Genomic DNA, 19,830 nt, shown 5'->3' on the forward strand with positions numbered 1-19,830 from the left:
GCTCCAAACAACAAGACATTGCTACATAGTAACAGAGAGTAATGAAACAGAAATCCTTGTGACTGAATGTAGGTTTTATGGGATTGTTCACCATATCCACTGACTGTTCAGCAGACTCATGTCAGTGTCTGTGGACTTTGGTTTAGCTCCTTGTGGCAGCCGTAAAACTCCCACGCATTTAATGACCAAACACTTATAAAACAATTACAATAACTTTGAGATGTGAAGTAGTAGTTTTTATATTTGGTTAGTTTTTGTTATTGTTAAGTTATTTGTAATATAATATAACAGGCCTTTGTTATGATGAATGAATTAAAAAGGAACAGGAAGTATGAGGAAGAATACTGCACTCCTGGATGAGAGACAATGCTTCTTTATCAGATAGCAGGTCAGTGATGAGTCATATGCAGGTAAAGTAGGCCATTCTCACAATACGACACAGGTATTCATGTGTGGGACGTTACCATGGTGATCATCACAGACCTGAGCCTGACCCATGGATGTGCAAACTTTCATCCACGTGTGTGTGGGAGAGTGTTGCGTATGTAGTAACAAATATGTGAGTGAAATACTTAGTCTGAATGTTAGATATGTTATTGATCAAGATAATGTGAGATTTTATGACTTAGGATATAGGACTATATGCCTTCTGTCTGTTTTATGGGACAAAACATCACTAACATGGTTTTCATCATAACTTTGATGACAGAAGGGAAGGTTTTTTTTCTTTACCAAAGGTTTAATATATACAAAATTGAATACAATGAGGAATGAAAAGGTTAAATAAATAAATACATTCAATAGTCTTGCACTAACCCTTCAGTCTACAAGTATCAAACATGACTAAATAGACGCCTTCACAGATAACATTTTGTAATTATTTAAACTGTGGTGTCATTCCATGGCCATGGTCCAAAGTTGGAATCTGAGATAAAGTAATGAGTAAAAGTAATTTGTGTTATGGGTGAGATGTGGACACAGTAAACCTGATCCACATTTTTCCTTTGTTTTCCAGTGTCCAGGTTTCTTAAAAAAATTGAAACTTGGAAACTAATACGTTACTATGGATATAAATGGTAGAAAGACAGAGTAGCTGCTAACCTGAAAGTTTGTTAAAATATGATGGCTAAAATTATCAGAATGATGATTCGTGAAGAGAGAAGAACTTTTGAGTGGAAGAAGACATATTTCAGAAATTTGAACACATGAATCAAAACACTACTCTGAGTATGTTATCCTCATCATAAAATATGGTTACAAGTTTAACATTACTGCTAGAGAACCTTATGCGCCTGTTTTATGTTTTGCAACCTGATGGTGACTTCAGAAATTAACCCCCACTGACCCATGGAAAGGCATGGGTGGCTCCCCTCTTAAACATATATGTACATAGACATTTGCACTAAATTACAGGTCAATCCTTCTATCAACACAGACCCACACAGATGTCTGGCTGCTGTTGGAAGGGGCACAGAATACGGCATTTGTAATGTTATATATCCACTTGCAAAATATCTCACAACAGTGAATCAGGGCTTAGACCAATCTGAAAAAGTGTTTTATTTCATGAATTAAAGTGTCATCACACCCTGGCCACCATGTCCCAGAGTGGGGCTGTAAGTAAAGAGCCCAGAATAAGGCATGATCTACAGAATCAGTGTCTTAACCACCACCACCATTATGTCAGCTTGGTTCTGTGTGCATGGTAGCGCACTTGGGTGTGTGCATTCCTCGGCCATACCAAAGTCTTTCTCAGCTGATGACTGCTTCCCCTTGTACAATATGTCTTATAATAGTTTGACACAGACTTCCCTCGAACCAGGGCTGACACAACACCTGCAGAAAATAGCTCAACAAAGGAAAGTGAAAGGGAAGAGACAGAATTAGAACTGAGGTGAAGCCAGGACTACTGAAATTTAAACCTTAATCAAGTAACAAGACATTACACAAGTTCTTCCTTATTTTGTCTGACACTTATCAAAGTCTTACGCCATAAAAGGAGCCCTCTATTGTTGCTGTACTCAATAGTAGCAAGATTAGACTAGGACACACCTCAGTGGCATTCATAATGCTAGACTGGGTCAGCACAAATATGGTGAAAAAATACAAATACAGCATTGACTTGTGTTATTCAAAGGTCTCCTCCCTTCTCCCTTTCCTTCCTGCATGTTCTGATCTGAGCTTGTCTCTCCTGTCAGGGGGTGTGCTTCCTCCCCAGCCCAGCCGAGTGCTGAGTGTTGCATAACGGCAGGTTGAGGACCTAATCTTATGAGGTCATCACCCTGTGACCAACATTGTGGCTGACTCTATGGCTGGGCTCAAGTTGGAGCCTGTACCTCCCTTCCTGAATGTCTCTGTGATGTAGTGAAAGTAGGTCTAAGTCATTCGGCTGAAGGTGAACAAGCAGGGTGTGGAAGTAAAAACACTGACGTTGTTTTAATCATGACATAACTGAACACACAAGGAGCTAAAAATAGATGTGGACAATTAGAATGCTAATTGTAAGATTGACACATTTTATTAAATTGTTATATTAATTAAATGGCAGTATATAAATCAAAGGAAAAAGATGTTCTTTACCTCTGTGCGTGCAAGCAATGGAAAATTAGACTTTTGGAAAATCATTGGAGCTGCACGGGACCTGAGATCAAAACTTCACTGATAAACTGCATGATCTTCATCCCAGCAATTTCAACAGCTGGATAATATCTACATATTTAAATCCAGCTTCTTATATGAACAGCACAAAGAGGTGATGCCACAATAAGAAATTCAGTATGTCCCATTTGGTTTCTCTTTGCCTTGTACTGGTCAACATGGTGAATTACTGATGCAATCATTAGTTAGAGAACAGATATGTTCTATCATACTTTTCTTGACAGGTTGATGTGAGGTACATTCTTCCTGTTGCAACTGGGCTGAAATATAGAGTCATTTCTCCCCAATATGAGCAAAGTACCTTGCCCAAAGACACAATTACATTACTCGATCAAGTAAGAAGTTCCAACTATTGGTCCTATTAACCTGTTGTTATAGCTTTCAACCAATTCATTTATAACAAACAATACATGTTTAAATCCAGTTTACTCAGCCTGTTTGTCTATGGAAATTCTACAAAAAAGCACTTTCAGTCAAGTGGGTTTACATTGTATCAGTGGCCGCTATGTCCAAGTATAATACAGTATCTTTTTGTATACCGATCAAACCATCTAACTGTAAACAGGAAATGGCTTTTTAATGACCACAAGGCCCCTGTACCGGAACACTATGCTTTTAGATGCCAATAATGACATGCTGGTGTGTTTTTTTAATGGCTGTTAGTTTTTGGGGCACAACAGTAAGGTAAAGGCACAACAGGTCTCTTTGAGGGCCTTTGGCTGAGTCACTGCAGCTTTCAGACATTATCTGATGAAGTTTGTGTAGAAACAAGCATTTACTGGCCTACTTTCGTCATTTAATTTCTGTTTGGTCATGCAGGATCCAAATGGGGCATTGAAATGATTATGAAATTAGCTCCTGACAGCCACACAAATGGTTTGTTTGTATCAAGCTTTTTCATATTTGAATTTGTAACAATAGCTTCAGAGGTAGTGGTCTCATTTATGAAGCATTCGTACATACTGAAATGGTACATTTGTGACTTTTAACATTTAGTTTGTGATTTATAAAAAGACAAGAAAGCATTGTAAGCTCAGAGATATGGCATGGTGTTTGTCTGTGTGTGTACACTTTCAGTCAAATCTCTTCCTAAAGTTTCATGAATAAAACCCCAAAGTTTTAAGCTTAAAGCATTTCAGAATCACCCATAAGTCTTTTGGTGCCTACACGCATACAAAATGGACTTGTTAAATACCCTATTTCACACACAAGAAAATGAAAATGTCTTCCACGACTTACAGGCTATACAGTCTCTATGGACAGAGTGATAGAGTGACAGCCATAATGCTTCATAATGCCAAGTGTAATAGTCCAGCTGGCAGTGTCCAGTGCGACATACAATTTAGGTAACACCCTCATTATGGTTTAATGTCTTTACACGTGTGATGTAATCCACCAGGGACCACTCAGCTCAGTGGAAAACCCCAGCATCAGATCTCGATTTGACCTATAGATGTGAATAAGTCTTCAACGCCTGATGTTTGCCATTTAAAATCATCACCTCCACTTTCTTACCAACTCATTTCTTCCAAAACTACTTTTCTTCTGCAAACAATAAGATTTATGTCAAAGCTATTCACTAAAGGAATCTCCAAAACACAAGTGTTATGATCTAAATCTGGCTTTGTTGATTGACAACAACCCAAGGCACAATACAACTGTGGTGATCATAAAAGTAATGGAATACTATTACATGGACTGATTACGTACATATCTGAGTGAGTCATAGGGAGGGAAGGGTTCTCCCCGGGTGCTACGCTGTATTCAAATAGAGAGCTGAAGAAAAAAAAAAAAAACAGGTCTAACAGGCAATTACACAATGTGCCTTTAACGGTATGTCGTTAAAGTGGTTGTATTGATGGATAAACATCTGAACTGTATGAAGATTATGATAAAAATACTCATTTACCCAAACACTTAGTTGGGTCATGGTCTGTCAAAATGTAAAATATCTTGTGTAACTTCTCAACACTGTCCAGCAATAAATGTTTTGAGTCCATGTTACAGTCATGAAATTAGTTTTCCAGAATGTAACTTATACTACCAATATTTGCCCCAAACAGTTGTTTAAGAATTCCTCAGATGATTGCACTCAGGAATAATGGAACAATACATAACTAATATATGCTGTTGAAAACTAAGTGTAAAAATAAACAATACGATATGGGCACCAGAAAAGTACATGCCAAACACACACAGCAAAAAGCAGTTAGCTGCATAGAAATGTTCAGCAGTATTGTATTATTAGCGGTCCAGAACTACTTGGGTGATACAGGTAGATAACTAAAAATAAACGGATGTGCACCCTTGGGCTATCCTCACCTTTGTCCCAGATGTGAGAAAGTGACACAGGAAACCACAGTTTTCTAGAACACAATAGACTGTTCCTCTGGAGAGATTTACAAATAAATAGTATGGGGAAGAATGATCCCTACACACAATCACTTCGTATGGCTAAGGAACTATACGATTTCTAACAGTACTAATGTACATTGATTCACATATGTTGTATGAATGCTTTATTGTTTCTATGTGTGAGTGTTTTAAATAGCATTTACCTGAAAATGTGGTCACAGTGGTGCTAACGCATCCAAGACAAGCAAATGGTATTTTTCCTAAAACATAAGTTACGTCTGGAGTGTGAGTCTGCATATGCTAACACTAAGGGATACATAATGACTTTATGAAACTGCAAAAAAGTGACTAAACCTTTTCCTTAGATGCCATGCTGTTGGTTAATATCATGTATGAAATTAACATCAAGAATCCAATGTTACTATGTGTATGTAATGACATGGAATTCTGAACATATGATTTGGGTTTGTACAGAATCGTCCTATGCAAATAGACAACATACACTAATTGAGTTTGGTAGTAGCTAGTACCAAAACTAAATACGCATTTGGACAAGTATCTTTACTTTAAGTTCTATTGGTATCAAATTTTGGTAAAGGTATTCCCCCTCAGTATTAAAATCGAGTTTGAGTTGTTAGTATCATGACAACACTACCAATTTCTTCCAGACATCAAAGTAAATTCTGAGGCAAAATGTACTTTCCCCCTCTGCATTGCAAAGGTTTGTTTTGCTTTTTAGCCACTACAAACAATAGTAATGTTATAGAACGTGCCATTCTTGCTTGGTTGTAATTTCAAGAAGATATGCAGGTGCTTTAATTCACCTTTAAACAATACTTTTATATCCCACAGAAAGGTAAAAAGCAAGTGCCTTCATTTCTGAAGTTCTTCATACATTGTGTCTCTTGTTTTGTAGTTATTAAATTTAAACAGTAATAAAAGAGAGTTTTGCTGACACAGCTCATTTCTAGTTTGTTTTATAGCTAGGGCCTCATAATTCCACTTGTTTTAGATCTTATACTAGACTAATTAAGCACACATGTTTAACGGGCGAGTTGTATAGTTTATCAGCTGTGCTGGGTGATTCATTAGATCATCCTTTCTGCCTTAAGAAGTTTAAACCAACCATTCATAAAACATAACATGCAAAGTCTTTCCCTAGTCAGCCTTTTCTGCCAACTTCCTGTATCTTTATGACAAATGGCCCCAAATCTAACAAGTAAGACTTACATTTGACCAAATTGCACAAAGTTATTCGATTTTATAGTTCAAAGTCTGTGGAGCCAACAGTGCATTGTACATAGAGAGACAGAGAGTCGGGGAGAGGAGGGGGCCGTTGGTTCATGAGCTGGTGGCCCATATGTTTTACATTATAAAACCCCCTTCTCAATTAGAGCCAGTATGATGTCAATAAAACGTCAGACTGGAGAAGCCATCACCTAAATTAGGCCTGTCACATATTGTTTTTTACACAGCATTCCAACAGGACCCATCAGTCTGAAATGATTTGTAGTTTGATTAGGTTTACCACAATATGCCATTTTGGATTTGATTTTGTGTGCATGCTTTAAGTTAGACTGAAAATGTTGTTTGCCTATTAGTGAGGATAGAAAGAGTGTTTTATATCCATGAATTACTCTACTTTTCCATGTCAGTTCTCCATGTTTTAACAGCATCACTTAAGCCCCAATTCTTCAAAAAGGATTGCTTTCTCTACCTTCCGGATTTATGCTTTGTTATTAAGTTTCATACCAGAGGGAGGTTTAGGTTTCCACTGACATTTATGTTGCTCTTTTCTTATTGCACAGTAAATTTATTAGAGATTGTGTTTTTCAGACAGGGAGTTTCCCCAACACCCCCTCCCCTCTTCCCCCTTCCATTCTAATCCATGGATCATCCCACAAGGAGGTTTACATCTACTAAGCAATAATTGCACACATCTTAACCAGATAGTCAAACTTAGACGCAGAAGCGATTGCGCAAACGAAAATAAGCATCAAGATCCGATTTGGCTTTGATACAAATTACACTTTAGATCCTCCAAGGCTGCTTGATAATGGCTAAAATCATCATCACGATGAGCTGACTTGTGACTGAATTCACGATTAATTCAAACTATTACTTCTAAAAAAGTCAAAATGAACCTGTAGACCTAATATAGTTTTGTTAGTAATGTTTTGTGATATTTTTTCATGTAGATTAGACAAGTGGCTTTATTCTATGTTTTGGGAGGTGGGGAATGAGCACAATTAACAAGTAGAAGTTACTTGTATTAATTGTATTAATAATATTAATTGTATTTTTCATATGGAATTCAGATTCTTTGGTAATAATAGTACATAATTTTAATTGAAATCTTATTTATTTATTTATTTATTTTATTCATTTGCAGCTCTATATCCTCCTGCAGTAATGGGCTATTGGTAAGCATCCAATAATGCCACCCAACTCACAGCAAAAAATACAGTAATTGAAGTAAGTCTTTCATTGTAAGTTTTTCACCTAGCACACACAATCTCCACTCCGCAGTATTCATCAATCTTGTCCATCCCTCTCCTCTACATTCGATTTCCAGACAACTTGCTAACACCAGTGTTTACTGCCTAATTATAATTACATCAGAACTGTGTATTTTATTATATTGTCTTTGTATATGATTTGCCTACTTTTTGCTTAATACAACTTTTGCAATGGTTTAAAAAAAAAAAAAAAAAAAAAAAAAAAAAAAAAAAAAAAACTTCCACTCTAAACCTTCCCAGCCTCCTGCACTTTTCATCACTTCAACTTAGCTTGTGAAATCTGAAAACAATTACCACACAAATCTCACTTTACATTAAAATGTCATAGACTATAGCCAATCATTCCCTCATGTCTGGATCCCATCAGTGTAAGACTGTTGAACCATTAAAGCAGCTCTCCTTGTAAATGACATACAGGTAACAATTCATAATGTCCTGGTTAACATTCCAATATGCGACTCCTACTCCTCGATCATGTTACATCTAAAATTCCAGTGTGCCTTGTGAACATAAAGACTTAATCAAGTGCTGTGAAAATGTGACAGGCATACTTTATATATAATGGAGTAAAGACAACCTATTAGATGCTTCTGACTCCCTGCCAGCTGAATGTTAAGGCTTCATGAATCCTGTGATTGCAGTAATTGCTGAAAAGAAAGGCCAACATTTTTACTACTCTTATGTTTCTATAGGAACCCTTCTAACACTGTAAGATGTGAACTTCCATACACTTTTACTGCCTTGTCTGATGCTGTGGAATAAACATTAAGAATACAGAGGAGAGAGCATAATATAATGTAGAGTTGAAGATGAAAACTTCAGTAAATTTGACACATTTTTATTGCTCATTATAGCTTCGCTTTTTCAGCTTGAAATAAATAAGCAACTGACTTAAGCAAGTCTTCTAAATACCTTCTTTTGCAAAACTGAACCCTTACATCTGCCTTAGATTCAAAGTGTGTTTTTTACAAGTGTTGCTAAGATATATTACATAATACCATAACATGTATGCATTACAATTTGAAAGTACGCAGTATAACTAAATAAAGGTGTACAACTGGCTTGTAACAAATGTTGACGAATGTCAGTATTTGCACTTAGTTTCATCATAAGGGTGTGAAATCATCTTAGTCAACAGGCCTTTTCTGGCACTGGTGTAATATAAAAAGTCAGTTGCAATAATGGACCAAAGGATCAGTTCTCATGCGAAAATGAGAGCTGGCCTGCAGCCAGGCTTCATTGCACATTCTTTCAAGAACACAGAATTTGAAGTCCATTAGATAAAACACACACTAAGTAATCAACAAGCATCACCAGCTACAGATTGGGTTTGAGTCACATCTCATAAATATTTTGTGCAAAGTCTATATTTTTTAGGTCATGCTTATTTCAGGAGGAACTGAGGTAGAGCAGAGAGAGACAAGAAGAAATCCAAATTCCCTTTATGTCAACAAGGTGAGTTCATGGGAAGTCCCTGATTCCCCTGTAAGTCTTTCAGAACAGCTCACTTTAGTTCCAAGCCTCTCTTTTAGAGGCTTCTAATCCTGGCGGGGCCAACGTGACGTCACAAGGGCCTCCTCCAGTCTGCCTCTCCTCTCCTTTCCTCTGCTGTTCACAGCACCAGAGCTGGTTCTCTGTACGTGACGTCTGTGCCATGGAGCAAGGAGCTTGTCTGACGCCAGGCCTGAGGAACTGTGGACTGTGTGGGCCGAGTCCCTCCCTTCATCACTCTTCCCCACTTCCCCTCTTCTACGGAGCACATTCGAATGCCTGGGCTGCATCATGTGACCAGGAAGTGTGGCCCCAGTCCATTTCCCCTCTGACAGAAAGGAAACATTGTAGAGGGGGCTGGCGCTGGGCTGTGTTACGTTGCTGGTTAAAAATAACTGGCATATTTAAGGCGGTGGAGGAATCCCAGGGCAGGCAGAGGCTGGACAGCCTGTCGCCCGGCAGGAGCTCCCTCTCCAGCTATATCTCTGTTCTGTGTCCTTTCCCTGTTACCTTCCTGTTTAAAACAAATGTACTTTGGCCACTTTGACTTGAGCACCAACCAAAAAACCACAGCCACAATGGTGCTAATCAAGAGACAGAGCCATACTAAAGCTGAGGCTTTGTTGCTCAGAATGTTCTGCACAGAAACAAACAAATCTGCCAGACATGACTATGCCTACAACTTACTTCAGCTGTGACTGTAGCTGTACCAGCCTCAGGAAAAAAGTAGTATATTTTCATTTTGCTACCACAAACACAAGCTGTTTGGCAGTATAGAATCCTCAAACATTTGTAATTTCAGTGTCTAACTTTTGGAATTTCAATTGCATAATAAAAAAAACAAGTAGATGAAGAGAGAGAAATACTTTATTGATCCTGAGGGAAATTCAAGTTGTTTTGTATTGAAACAACATGACAGTACCCGTAACAATGTGTCACAGAAAAGTGAAATTTATAAGAGAATCACAAATATAACAAAACATAGAATAGAAAAACATAGAATCTTGAATACCAGAGATATCCTTGCTCTGAGATTAAGTTGAAAGTTTTGTCATCTCAAACCTTAAAAAACAACTGGAAACCAGCTACAACAGCTAAATGACATAAGTAGGTTCATCTTTAAAAACAGAAGCTGCTCTTTTTCACCTCTATTGGGTCATTCAGGGATAAGTTCAAGACATAGACTGTAGCTATATCTGGTCTATGTCAGAAGCGATTGATTGTAGCATATTAACTGCAGTTTAGTAAATATAGTAGTTACTATTTGTGAGTTCCAAACACAACTCTGACCATTAGATTTGGTTGGTGAACAACAGTAGGAGGAGAGGGAGGTACAACATGTTCACGCAGACTTCACTAGTGGCAAGTTTCAGATTAGTAGCAGATTAATTGCAGTGTGGGGATATATCACATTTAAAATAAGGATTCACCCCCAACTTTAACAATTCAAATCACTATACCATGGTTCATTTAGTGAAAAAGTAGACACTGGTGTCACATTCTGTTCCTTTCACATTTCCTCTGTCACTGTATCTCAATTGTGAAAAGTCAATCTTTTGTGTCTAGGATCATTTTCAAAACTATTATTTGCCACCATAAAGACTATGGATATAGTAACATAGGCTCCATTGTAGTCCTAGTTGCTGTTAGGAAGCTGGACTTCAAAACCAATACATGTAAACTCAACAATAAATGTTTAAAACCCAACTGCTCACCTTGCAATTGTTAAAGATGAACAATACATGCAGTGAGCAGAGGTGAATCTCACAGTCAAAACAACAAACCTTTGAATTGAATTTAGAAAGATCCTAGATGAACTAAGTCCTTTGGCCTTTTGTTTTGTCTCACTGGACAATAGATCATAAAGACTAACAGTAACTTCTTTAACTAGCTGCTGTATGAATGTGGATGTTTGCTGACTGAACTGACAAGATCCTGATGCAGCAGGATCAGTGGCAACAATGTTTGCTTATCACTCTTGAGTCAATGAGCCTAATTATTATCGGTCTGTTAGCTGTGAGCTTTGAGCAAATAGAGCCTGGGACAACTACCCTTCACAGGCACTCAAACTTGCAATAAGCTCAGCTTTAAACCATCTGAGTGTTTTTTAACAGACTAGTTGTTCGGGTGTCATGCTGTTAATTATTGTAATGTCTGAATCCCTGAGGGGGTGGACAACCTGTGTGACAACTAAAATATGGTGAGTACTATAACATAGCAAAACACAAAACACAATGAAATGAAAAACGGGAAAGGTGAGGTAAGGTCAATGCAAATTAACCTATATGGTAAGTGTGAATTGAAGTCATTTAAATACGTCCAGTCATATTCCCAAGCAAGTGTTTCACAAACAGTGATACATGTAAAACTGGTGCTACGTAAAATGCGCTTATTCTGGTGGAATTTTCAATTCTAGTGTTTGCTCACTTTCGAGTCAATTGTATCCACATTTATCTCCTTTCTTTGAGTAATGTAAGTACATATTATTATTATTATTATTATTATTATTATTATTATTATTTTATTATTATTTATTTTTATTATTTATTTTTTTTTTTTTTACTTTTACTATACAGATTATTATGGAGGTATTCACACACAACAGGCAAACCCACTTGTATGGAATAGAGGTGAGCTTCTCTCGCCCACGTTTTTCATGAATAACAGGTAGGCCTACGGTTGCTACCAATAGCTACAAACAAACCTTGCACCATGCGCTCTCAGTCTGCGCACTCTCCTCCACGTGCGCCCTCTCGCGCGCACACTCCCTAGTACTTACTCTGGTGTGTTTTTCTCCTGAGACTGTTTCCAAGGAAACGTGGGGCGTTCCCATTTCAAGCGCTTTCAGCATTTAAAGGATAGAGTCCCGGCGTACGCGCATTTGACGCTGCCGGTCTCTGCGTGGCAACAGGCGCGAGGGATTCCCCCGTGCGACGCCGCTCTGTCTTCCCCGCACACACCTCTCACAGCCCACCCAGCACCAGCATGTTCGGGGACAGAGTTTAGACAAAAGAAACTTGGAAAACTTGGAACTGCGAACCATTCATTTTTCAGTCACTTTCAATACCAGACCAAGGGAAATATTCATTGATGAGGTGTGGATCGAGCACAACTTTCCATTATTTGGGCATTTCTTGTGGACCGACCTGGATTTCCTCAGAGGGATATAACATTGATTTTATTCCAGGCAGCCTCCAAATGACGTCGAGATGGCGTTAGGCGGCACGCTACTGCCGTCAATTTCAACGTTTGCCAGCTGCCCCACAATCAAGACAGAATTCTTGGAAAGTGCCAATTTAGTGAGTATTGCATTTTCACAATAAATTCTTATATAAAAAGTTAAAAAAACAAACAAAAAAACTTAGTTAGTAGTTATTTATTTTAACTTCGTTGCCACAGCGTTACTGTGGGCATTAAGCGGACAGACAGTGCGCTCCCAGGAGCCAGTACTTTGTGCACATGGGACAGCTACTGCGCACTGTCACCCCAGAAAACGCATTCAGGCCTGTTGTGCATTTACTACACATGTTCTTTAGCAACCGCAGTTTGGATTTTGTTTTTGTCATAGTGGCCAGTTCTAGCCTATTAGATTAGAATTTTTTTTTTTTTTTTTTTTTTTTTAACACAGTGGCACACTAAGCTTATAACAAAGTTCTAAAACTTCTGTGATACAGAAGGAGCATTTCACAAAAATAAATAAGTAATAATAATAATAATAATAATAAATTCAAGTAATTCACTGTCCAAACCTCAAATTAAGTACACATTACCTTACCTTTGGGTGTGTTTACACTTACACATAGATCACATCAAAATTTCTAATTTAAATTCTGGACTAATCTTAGGCCAGGACTAAACCAGTGTGAATGCAGCCTTAGACAGCTACTTAAAAGAACTGTACACATTTTCACATGGTCATTTGTTCCTTTTGTACATTAGTAAATATTTACCTTGGGATTCAAATAGGCATACTCACTACTATAACACACAAAGCTATGACTAAGCTAAAATGTATATCTTTGTACCTTTCTCTAGAGATGGAAGGAGGAGTTGTCCCAACTTAAGATATCCTGCGTGCCAACTGGAACCATTTGCTCCGATCCAGACACCCCTACTGCCTCCAGCCCCAGCAGCATGTCCAAGAAGGACCCAGAGCCAGACCTGGACCTGGACTACGACTTCATACTCTCTAACTCACTCTTACAGCAGCAGCAGCAGCAGCAACAGCAGCAGCTGCAGCAGGAGGACGCCCTGGCCTGCACTTCAGCCCAGGCCCTGTCTCCTTCTCCCAGACCTTTCTCTTCTCCGTACCCACTCCCCTCTCCTCAGGCCACAACAGAACTGCTCTACACCATTCCAGACATCAATGATGTCTCACCCTCCGGTGGATTTGTGGCTGAACTCATGAGACCGGATCTAGACCCAGCGTACCTTCACCCCACCAGCCTTCATGGCAAGTTTGTGGTGAAAACTACAATAGACACAGGGGAGTATAGTCAAGGGATCAGTGTTAGCAAAGCTTGTGTTAACTCAATCACGGACCCTTTGCGCACTTCTCCGTCCAATTTTTCGTGCCAGAGGATAAAACAAGAGAACCCAAACAACTGCACCATGTCACAACCCATGGACCTTCACCTGGCAGGGGTGAATTCTCAAGGCAGGAGTAGCCAGCAGCAACGCCCTGGACACCTGGACCTCCATGGCTTCCCTGGTGGTGCGAGATCAGTGACAGGTAGCAGGTTGTCTTCCTCCTCATCCCTGTCCCCAGACCATCCTCTGAACAGGCACCAACACTCACAGATACCCCTAGCTCCTCAAGGGTACCACCACCAGAGCCCAACACAAGGATTTCCCTCGTACCCCCAAACTTCTGCACTAGCCTACCAGGGTAAGTTAGTTATCACTTACTTACTCAATATAATATATCATGTCAGGATGTTTTAATAAACCTTTAATACAATGTTAACTACACCGATAATAGTGATAGTAATTCTATGACCATTCTTTCTAAACACACCTAACAAGTGATGAACTAAAGTTAAAAGTAAAGTAACATCTATTTTAGATCATATTAAAAGCAAACCTGCTTTGTTTTTATTTTTAATTGGGTAATAGAAATCTAAAGTTTTAACATGATAATAATTTGAATATGTTTACTGTAACATGTATCTTTTTATGTACTTGATCTTATTTGTTATTTCTACAGATCCTCACATGGTTTCTGGAGGTGACTGTCTACCAGAAGAACCTAAGCCCAAGCGTGGCCGACGCTCCTGGCCGAGGAAGAGAGTAGCCACACACACTTGTGACTACATTGGCTGTGGGAAGACCTACACAAAAAGCTCTCATCTCAAAGCACATCACCGAACACACACAGGTATGGAACTATGGCTTTCAAACCTCTGGTTCTGGTATGGTGCCTGGTTAATTCAGTAACAGGCTATTTGAAGGCAGCTATAATAATACAAGAGACCAGTGTTTATTAACGGATGTAGCAGCACATTGTACTAGAGTCTGTAACAGGTGGGGGAGGTGGGGGTTAGGTGTTGTTTAGCAGGTGCAGTCAAACAGGTTGATACTGATCCCTGCTCAAACACAAACCATAGGCAGATTACACTGGCCTTTCTATATGAGCTGCAGGACAGGATAGACCTCTTTTTTGGCTCTTTCAAAATGGAAGCCGACATTTAACGGTTCATGTGTGTTTTGTTTCCTCTAAAGGCGAGAAGCCATACCACTGCGACTGGGAGGGCTGCGGCTGGAAATTTGCACGTTCTGATGAACTGACCCGCCACTACAGAAAGCACACAGGCCACCGGCCTTTCCAGTGCCAGAAATGTGACCGGGCTTTCTCTAGGTCAGACCACCTGGCTCTTCACATGAAGAGACATTTATGACTCTTGACTGCATCTGCATGGCAGATATACAGGGAAACAAGGTGAACAAAACCAAAAATGCCTAGGCGGCAGAAGTAACAAGACGGGCTGTGATTTCACAGCTGAAATTAAAAAATTATCACACAAGACATAAACTTTCAGACGCATTGAGAAAGGTTCACCAAAGGGACCAAACTGGAATTTCTTTATTTTAAATGACAAAACTTGGATAACCAGGTGCCACCAACTGAGAATGGAAATGTATTTTGTCAATGAAACTGGAACATCCAGCATCTCCAGTGGCCTTCTACCAGCACACACCAATAAAGACTCACACTGTATGAAATAAATCTATGTATTTATATATGTTCTACCTGCAATGCTATTAATTTCAGGTACAATATTATTTATATTGAATGGTGCTCAGTGACTACAAAGGAGTTGAAAAGGTACCAAAGAAAAAGACAAAGGGTGAAAACTTCAAGTGCCATGTTTTGACCCTTGCAGTCAGTAAAGATGGCAATCATCAATGCACTGCATTTGGTAAGTGCAATAATTTGTATAAGACGTGCATATTTTTGTATTGAACTCTGAACAAAGCTTTTTGTTTATAGCCAAAATATGTAATATAAACCAAAATTTGTACATTTGTAAAAAAAAAAAAAATGCTCATGTTTTTTAAGTTAGTTTAATAAAAATGTAGATATCATTTACAATGAATTGCCATTGAGCATTTTTATTTCTTCAGTCCCACTATAAATATAGGATTTTTTTTTAATAGTTTATTGATTGTCTTAGATAAAATTGCTTTCATGTACATTTTAAACTTTATTGTGCCGTTTGACTTTGAAATATGAACTGCACTATTTTGGTACTCTCAATAGCTTTTGTGGCCAAATTCTACTAGAACTGCAGGTCTTTAATGCCCCCTGTAGGTCAAACGGGTTATACGCAGTTTTTTTTTTTTTTTTTTTTTTTTAATCATGTCAATATTTGTCAGTGGTTGTTCGTTATGCTGGTGTTAGGAAACAAAGAAACTATATATTGTCAATAAACAGTTTTTATTTTTGTTCATCTTAGAAGTAAACATGAAAAATAATTCATAAATCTTGAATACTGCCAAACAAACGTCTCACTGAATGCTAAGATAAGAGTATCAAAGTGAATAAAACATTTAACTAAAAGAAACCTATTGTAGACACTTAATCAGTATTCCAAATTGGACAATCAAACAGGATATAAAGAGTTTATGTGGCTTCTCAATCTTCATCAAAATTCTGTTGTAAAAGGAAATTTGCGGCCAAGTTTTCATTCTTTTCACAAGCAAAGTAGGCTTGAACAACAAGACCCTCTGGAAATCCAAGGGCTTTTAGCTAGAATAGGATGACAAAAATATGAGAGACAAGTATTCTTTTGTTAGTCTAAAAAGAAAAAAAAATGCTGCTTTTACCCTCTCAATGGCTTCCTTCTCTTGTGGTGTGATCTGAATGTAGTTTTGACCACCTGTATTGCCGGCTCGCCCAGACCCAGCTCCATCACCTGCAGTTGACACTGACCCTGGGTTTGGTTCATTCAGCATTTGGATAAATTCCTGTTGGTGGTTGCTGATCTCCTATATTGATAACATTTTAAAACAGAGTTAATGAATTCAGAGAATATTTGGGAATAGTATTAACTTCATAAGTATACCTGCAAAAGGTCAGGGTTTTCTCTGCCTATCTCCTGTAGAAGAGCTGGAAGCAAAGATGCATTCCCCTGTATCAGCTGCCGCATAGTATGGAACTGAGGCTGGGTTCGCAGGAAATCCAGTGGATTGCCTGAAAGAGCATGAAGGCATACATGAGCGTAAACAAGCACCTATACAGGTACAATCTTAGGAGGGCACACTTTTGACCCAGGGTTCCTCTAAACAAGGATTCGGCAGACTAAAGGCTCTAGATAGTTTCTGGAGAGGTGCTTGTGATGATTTGCCATCAACTTTTAACCAACACACATACACCAATTGTTTAATCAGAATTTATGAGGCAAACTTGATGAACTATGAGATACTGTTAAGTTTATCTTATTATTTATTACATAAATATAATCTATGTATAATTTATAGTGCACAGTGGCTGCACAATGGACCACACCAACAACAACAGAACCTTCACATGAAATTGGTACTTGCCTCCTGTAGCACTTGGGGACGAGACAGTGTTAGCAGGAGCACTTGGAGGTGCAGTGTCCCTTCTTACTGACGGTAATGTAGCCTCAGGTGCGGTGGCCTGTCCCTGGTCAATGCCAGGAATACCCTGAAAAACAAATGCCAAGCTGTATATATCACTGTAATACAGTGAAGGCAAATTTTTTCTCAGACATCTATTCTTACTGTGAGAAGGTACTCCACAGCTCGGTCTGGGTTGTTAAAGCTGGCTCTTAAAGCTGCTACCACCTGCTCCCTTTCATACCCCATTAACATCATCTCTGTCACCATAGCATCATAAGAGGGACCAGTCACTAAAGGAAAGAGAAAAGACAAAACACGGCAAATAGCTTGCTTAATAAATAAATCATCTTGCATTGTAGAGAACCAATCATTTACAAAAGCGCAAATCTTACTTACCTAAGGATGAAACTGCTTCATTAATTAGGCTTGTGCTTGACGAATCAGCGCTAGTGCACAGGAAACAAAGAAAAAATGAATGGTACACCACACCAATTTTAACCAAGATCGAGAATCAGTCATTTCTAATCCTCAATGGACCATTACAATTCACCCAAAAATTGTGATGGAGCAATATTAGTACAGTAGTCAGGATTCATTTTTGTCATATACTGTAGCCCACTCCTATGCGGCAGTAGCTCAGTTGGTAGAGCATTCGCCCACTGATCTGAAGGTTGGTGGTTTGATTCCAGCTCTCGACATAAAACATCACAGGTTGAGCGGTCAGATCCACTGACCCACAGGTTGACTGATGTGATTCCAGCTCCCACAGATGAATGCTGTCGTTGTCTCCTTGGGCAAGACACTTAAGCCACCTTGCCCACAGTGTCTGCGTACACTGGTGTGTGAATGTGTGTGTGAATGGGTGAGTGGTTCCTTGTTGTAAAGCGCTTTGAGTGCCTTGAAGGTGGAAAAGCGCTATAGAAAAATGTGACCATTTACCATTTACCTTTCAGGGGTTGAACTAGATGAAAGCTCTTTCTCCTCTGATTTTGTGTCATTAGATGAACTGTCAGAGGTTGAGGATGATGGGGCAGGAGGCTCTGGAGCTGTTGCTGCAGGGGCAGTTGTGGAAGACTTTGGATCTGAGGTCACTGCCTTAGGCTAGGAAAAATATAGTAGTATATATTACAGACATGAACATACACCAAAGGCAAACAACACTGCTGTTTCGTCCAACCTTTGTCACCATGACAACTACAAAGCTCTTTTCATCAATCTTGCATTCTGTAAGTGGCATGTCATCTGTAAGGATTCTACCTAAAGGAAATAGTAACAAAACACAGTACAAATACTATAAACCACAAATACTTTTTAATAAACAAATAAACAGCCTAGGTCATGTCCTATGTGGTTTTCAGGGTCTTTAATGTGATCTCCAGATGAGGGAAGAGTCAGTTTATTAAACTGTACTTTCATGAAATATTCAAAATGTAAATTCACATTGTTAAACCCGATAATTTCTGCATTTTTGCAACATTCATTTTAGCTGCCCCCTCCCCAATAACATTACTGGCCTAGCCCTAGAATGTAGTGATGCAATCTGAAACCCAGCACTTTAGAAGTTTGTTTCTACAAAGAATCTGATGAAAAGTTAGAAAATTGTTTCCCGTTTATATGTTTAAATTTAGTGTGTGTTAATGTCAAATCATACCTGCGTATATTAATTTCTGCCCAGCCACGGGAAAGTCCTTCCCTTTTTCTTGTTCAATCTTTTCTTTTAGGGCTTTAACCTGGAGTAAACACATACACGCACACAAAACAAAAGAAAAAGACACATTTACTACTAATATAGCTAACTGTTTGAAAGACGAAAACTGAACTTTGACATAGCTAGCTAGCTAAAGCTTAACCTAAGCTTTGAGGGTGAATGTTTACAGATATGACTCATCACTTCTAGCTAACACATAGCTAACATTAACAAGCTGGTTGAATTATATCGAAAGTAAAACATGAAATATATGCCCATAACTTTCAAGTAATTCTGATTCTTGTCGTTTAATTAAAGTCTTAAAGCCGAGAGTGTTACTATAGTGGAGAAAGCCGTAATTGTACCTCACTGCTCTTTCTGACTTAGCTAACATACGTAAAGGCTACAGCGTGTTGGCATAAATCTAACTGCAAACAGTTAAAGAAGGAGCAACATGACAGTGCAAACTACACACGCGCACTTCACTTTATCCACAAACAACAGGCGGACATACTTTACAAACGTTAGGTCAAATAACGCTAATCACGTCCCTTACAACTTGGATGTTTAAGACAAAAGCTAACTTCTGTCACTTTTAATGCACTTAAACATTGTTGGCTGGACCGCAGGCACCCGACTAACATTTCAAGTGTTTTTTTTTAATAACAGAAAAAGCTAATACAGCCATCTCATAAAACTGTTATTAAATGAAATTAATTTGACGTAAGCTCAAAACTTCAATGCGTTAGCTTCTGACAACTCACACACCAGTTTGATCATGTGCATCTTACCGACTCCTTTTCATCGATCTCGATTTTGAAGGTTTGCTGCTGCAGGGTTCTGAAAGTTATTAACATTTTGCCCGTCTTAGTGATATATAACTATTTAAAAAGAGAAAGGTCAAATCGCCAAAAATGTAGCTGTTTTCGCTTTAGCATTTCAAGCTGACAGCTGCCATCACTGTTTGTGCTTTCCTCGTCGCTTTACAGTGAAAACTAAACTAGAGCGCCACCTCCCATCGAGAGAACTTTATGA

The 19,830-nt window shown here is 38.7% G+C and overlaps 2 protein-coding genes across 4 annotated transcripts; one reads left to right on the forward strand and one right to left on the reverse strand.

Annotated features, from left to right (window-relative positions):
- The first annotated feature begins 11,894 nt into the window (after window positions 1–11,894).
- klf4 (Kruppel-like factor 4) lies at window positions 11,895–15,492 on the forward strand. The gene is made up of 5 exons (XM_055153258.1): window positions 11,895–12,118; window positions 12,211–12,322; window positions 13,059–13,911; window positions 14,230–14,400; window positions 14,745–15,492. The coding sequence occupies exons 1-5, from the start codon at window positions 12,114–12,116 to the stop codon at window positions 14,918–14,920; spliced, it is 1,317 nt and encodes a 438-aa protein (XP_055009233.1). The 5' UTR covers window positions 11,895–12,113; the 3' UTR covers window positions 14,921–15,492.
- Window positions 15,493–15,943: 451 nt separating this feature from the next.
- Window positions 15,944–19,827, reverse strand: rad23b (RAD23 homolog B, nucleotide excision repair protein). 3 transcript variants are annotated; one of them, XM_055153259.1, is made up of 10 exons: window positions 19,564–19,827; window positions 18,760–18,838; window positions 18,286–18,365; window positions 18,055–18,209; window positions 17,505–17,554; window positions 17,271–17,398; window positions 17,070–17,193; window positions 16,589–16,716; window positions 16,350–16,511; window positions 15,944–16,272 (listed from the first exon to the last, which is right to left on the reverse strand). In XM_055153259.1, the coding sequence occupies exons 1-10, from the start codon at window positions 19,579–19,581 to the stop codon at window positions 16,159–16,161; spliced, it is 1,038 nt and encodes a 345-aa protein (XP_055009234.1). In that variant the 5' UTR covers window positions 19,582–19,827; the 3' UTR covers window positions 15,944–16,158. The 3 variants fall into 3 exon arrangements, with proteins under 3 accessions (XP_055009234.1, XP_020780809.1, XP_055009235.1); XM_020925150.2 differs by having other exon boundaries at window positions 19,587–19,819; XM_055153260.1 differs by lacking the exon at window positions 19,564–19,827 and adding an exon at window positions 19,161–19,221.
- Between the last annotated feature and the right edge of the window lie 3 nt (window positions 19,828–19,830).

This window comes from Boleophthalmus pectinirostris, unplaced genomic scaffold (genome assembly GCF_026225935.1).
Source record: "Boleophthalmus pectinirostris isolate CB_2022bp ecotype Guang Dong unplaced genomic scaffold, ASM2622593v1 HiC_scaffold_18, whole genome shotgun sequence".
Taxonomy (NCBI): Eukaryota; Metazoa; Chordata; class Actinopteri; order Gobiiformes; family Gobiidae; genus Boleophthalmus; species Boleophthalmus pectinirostris.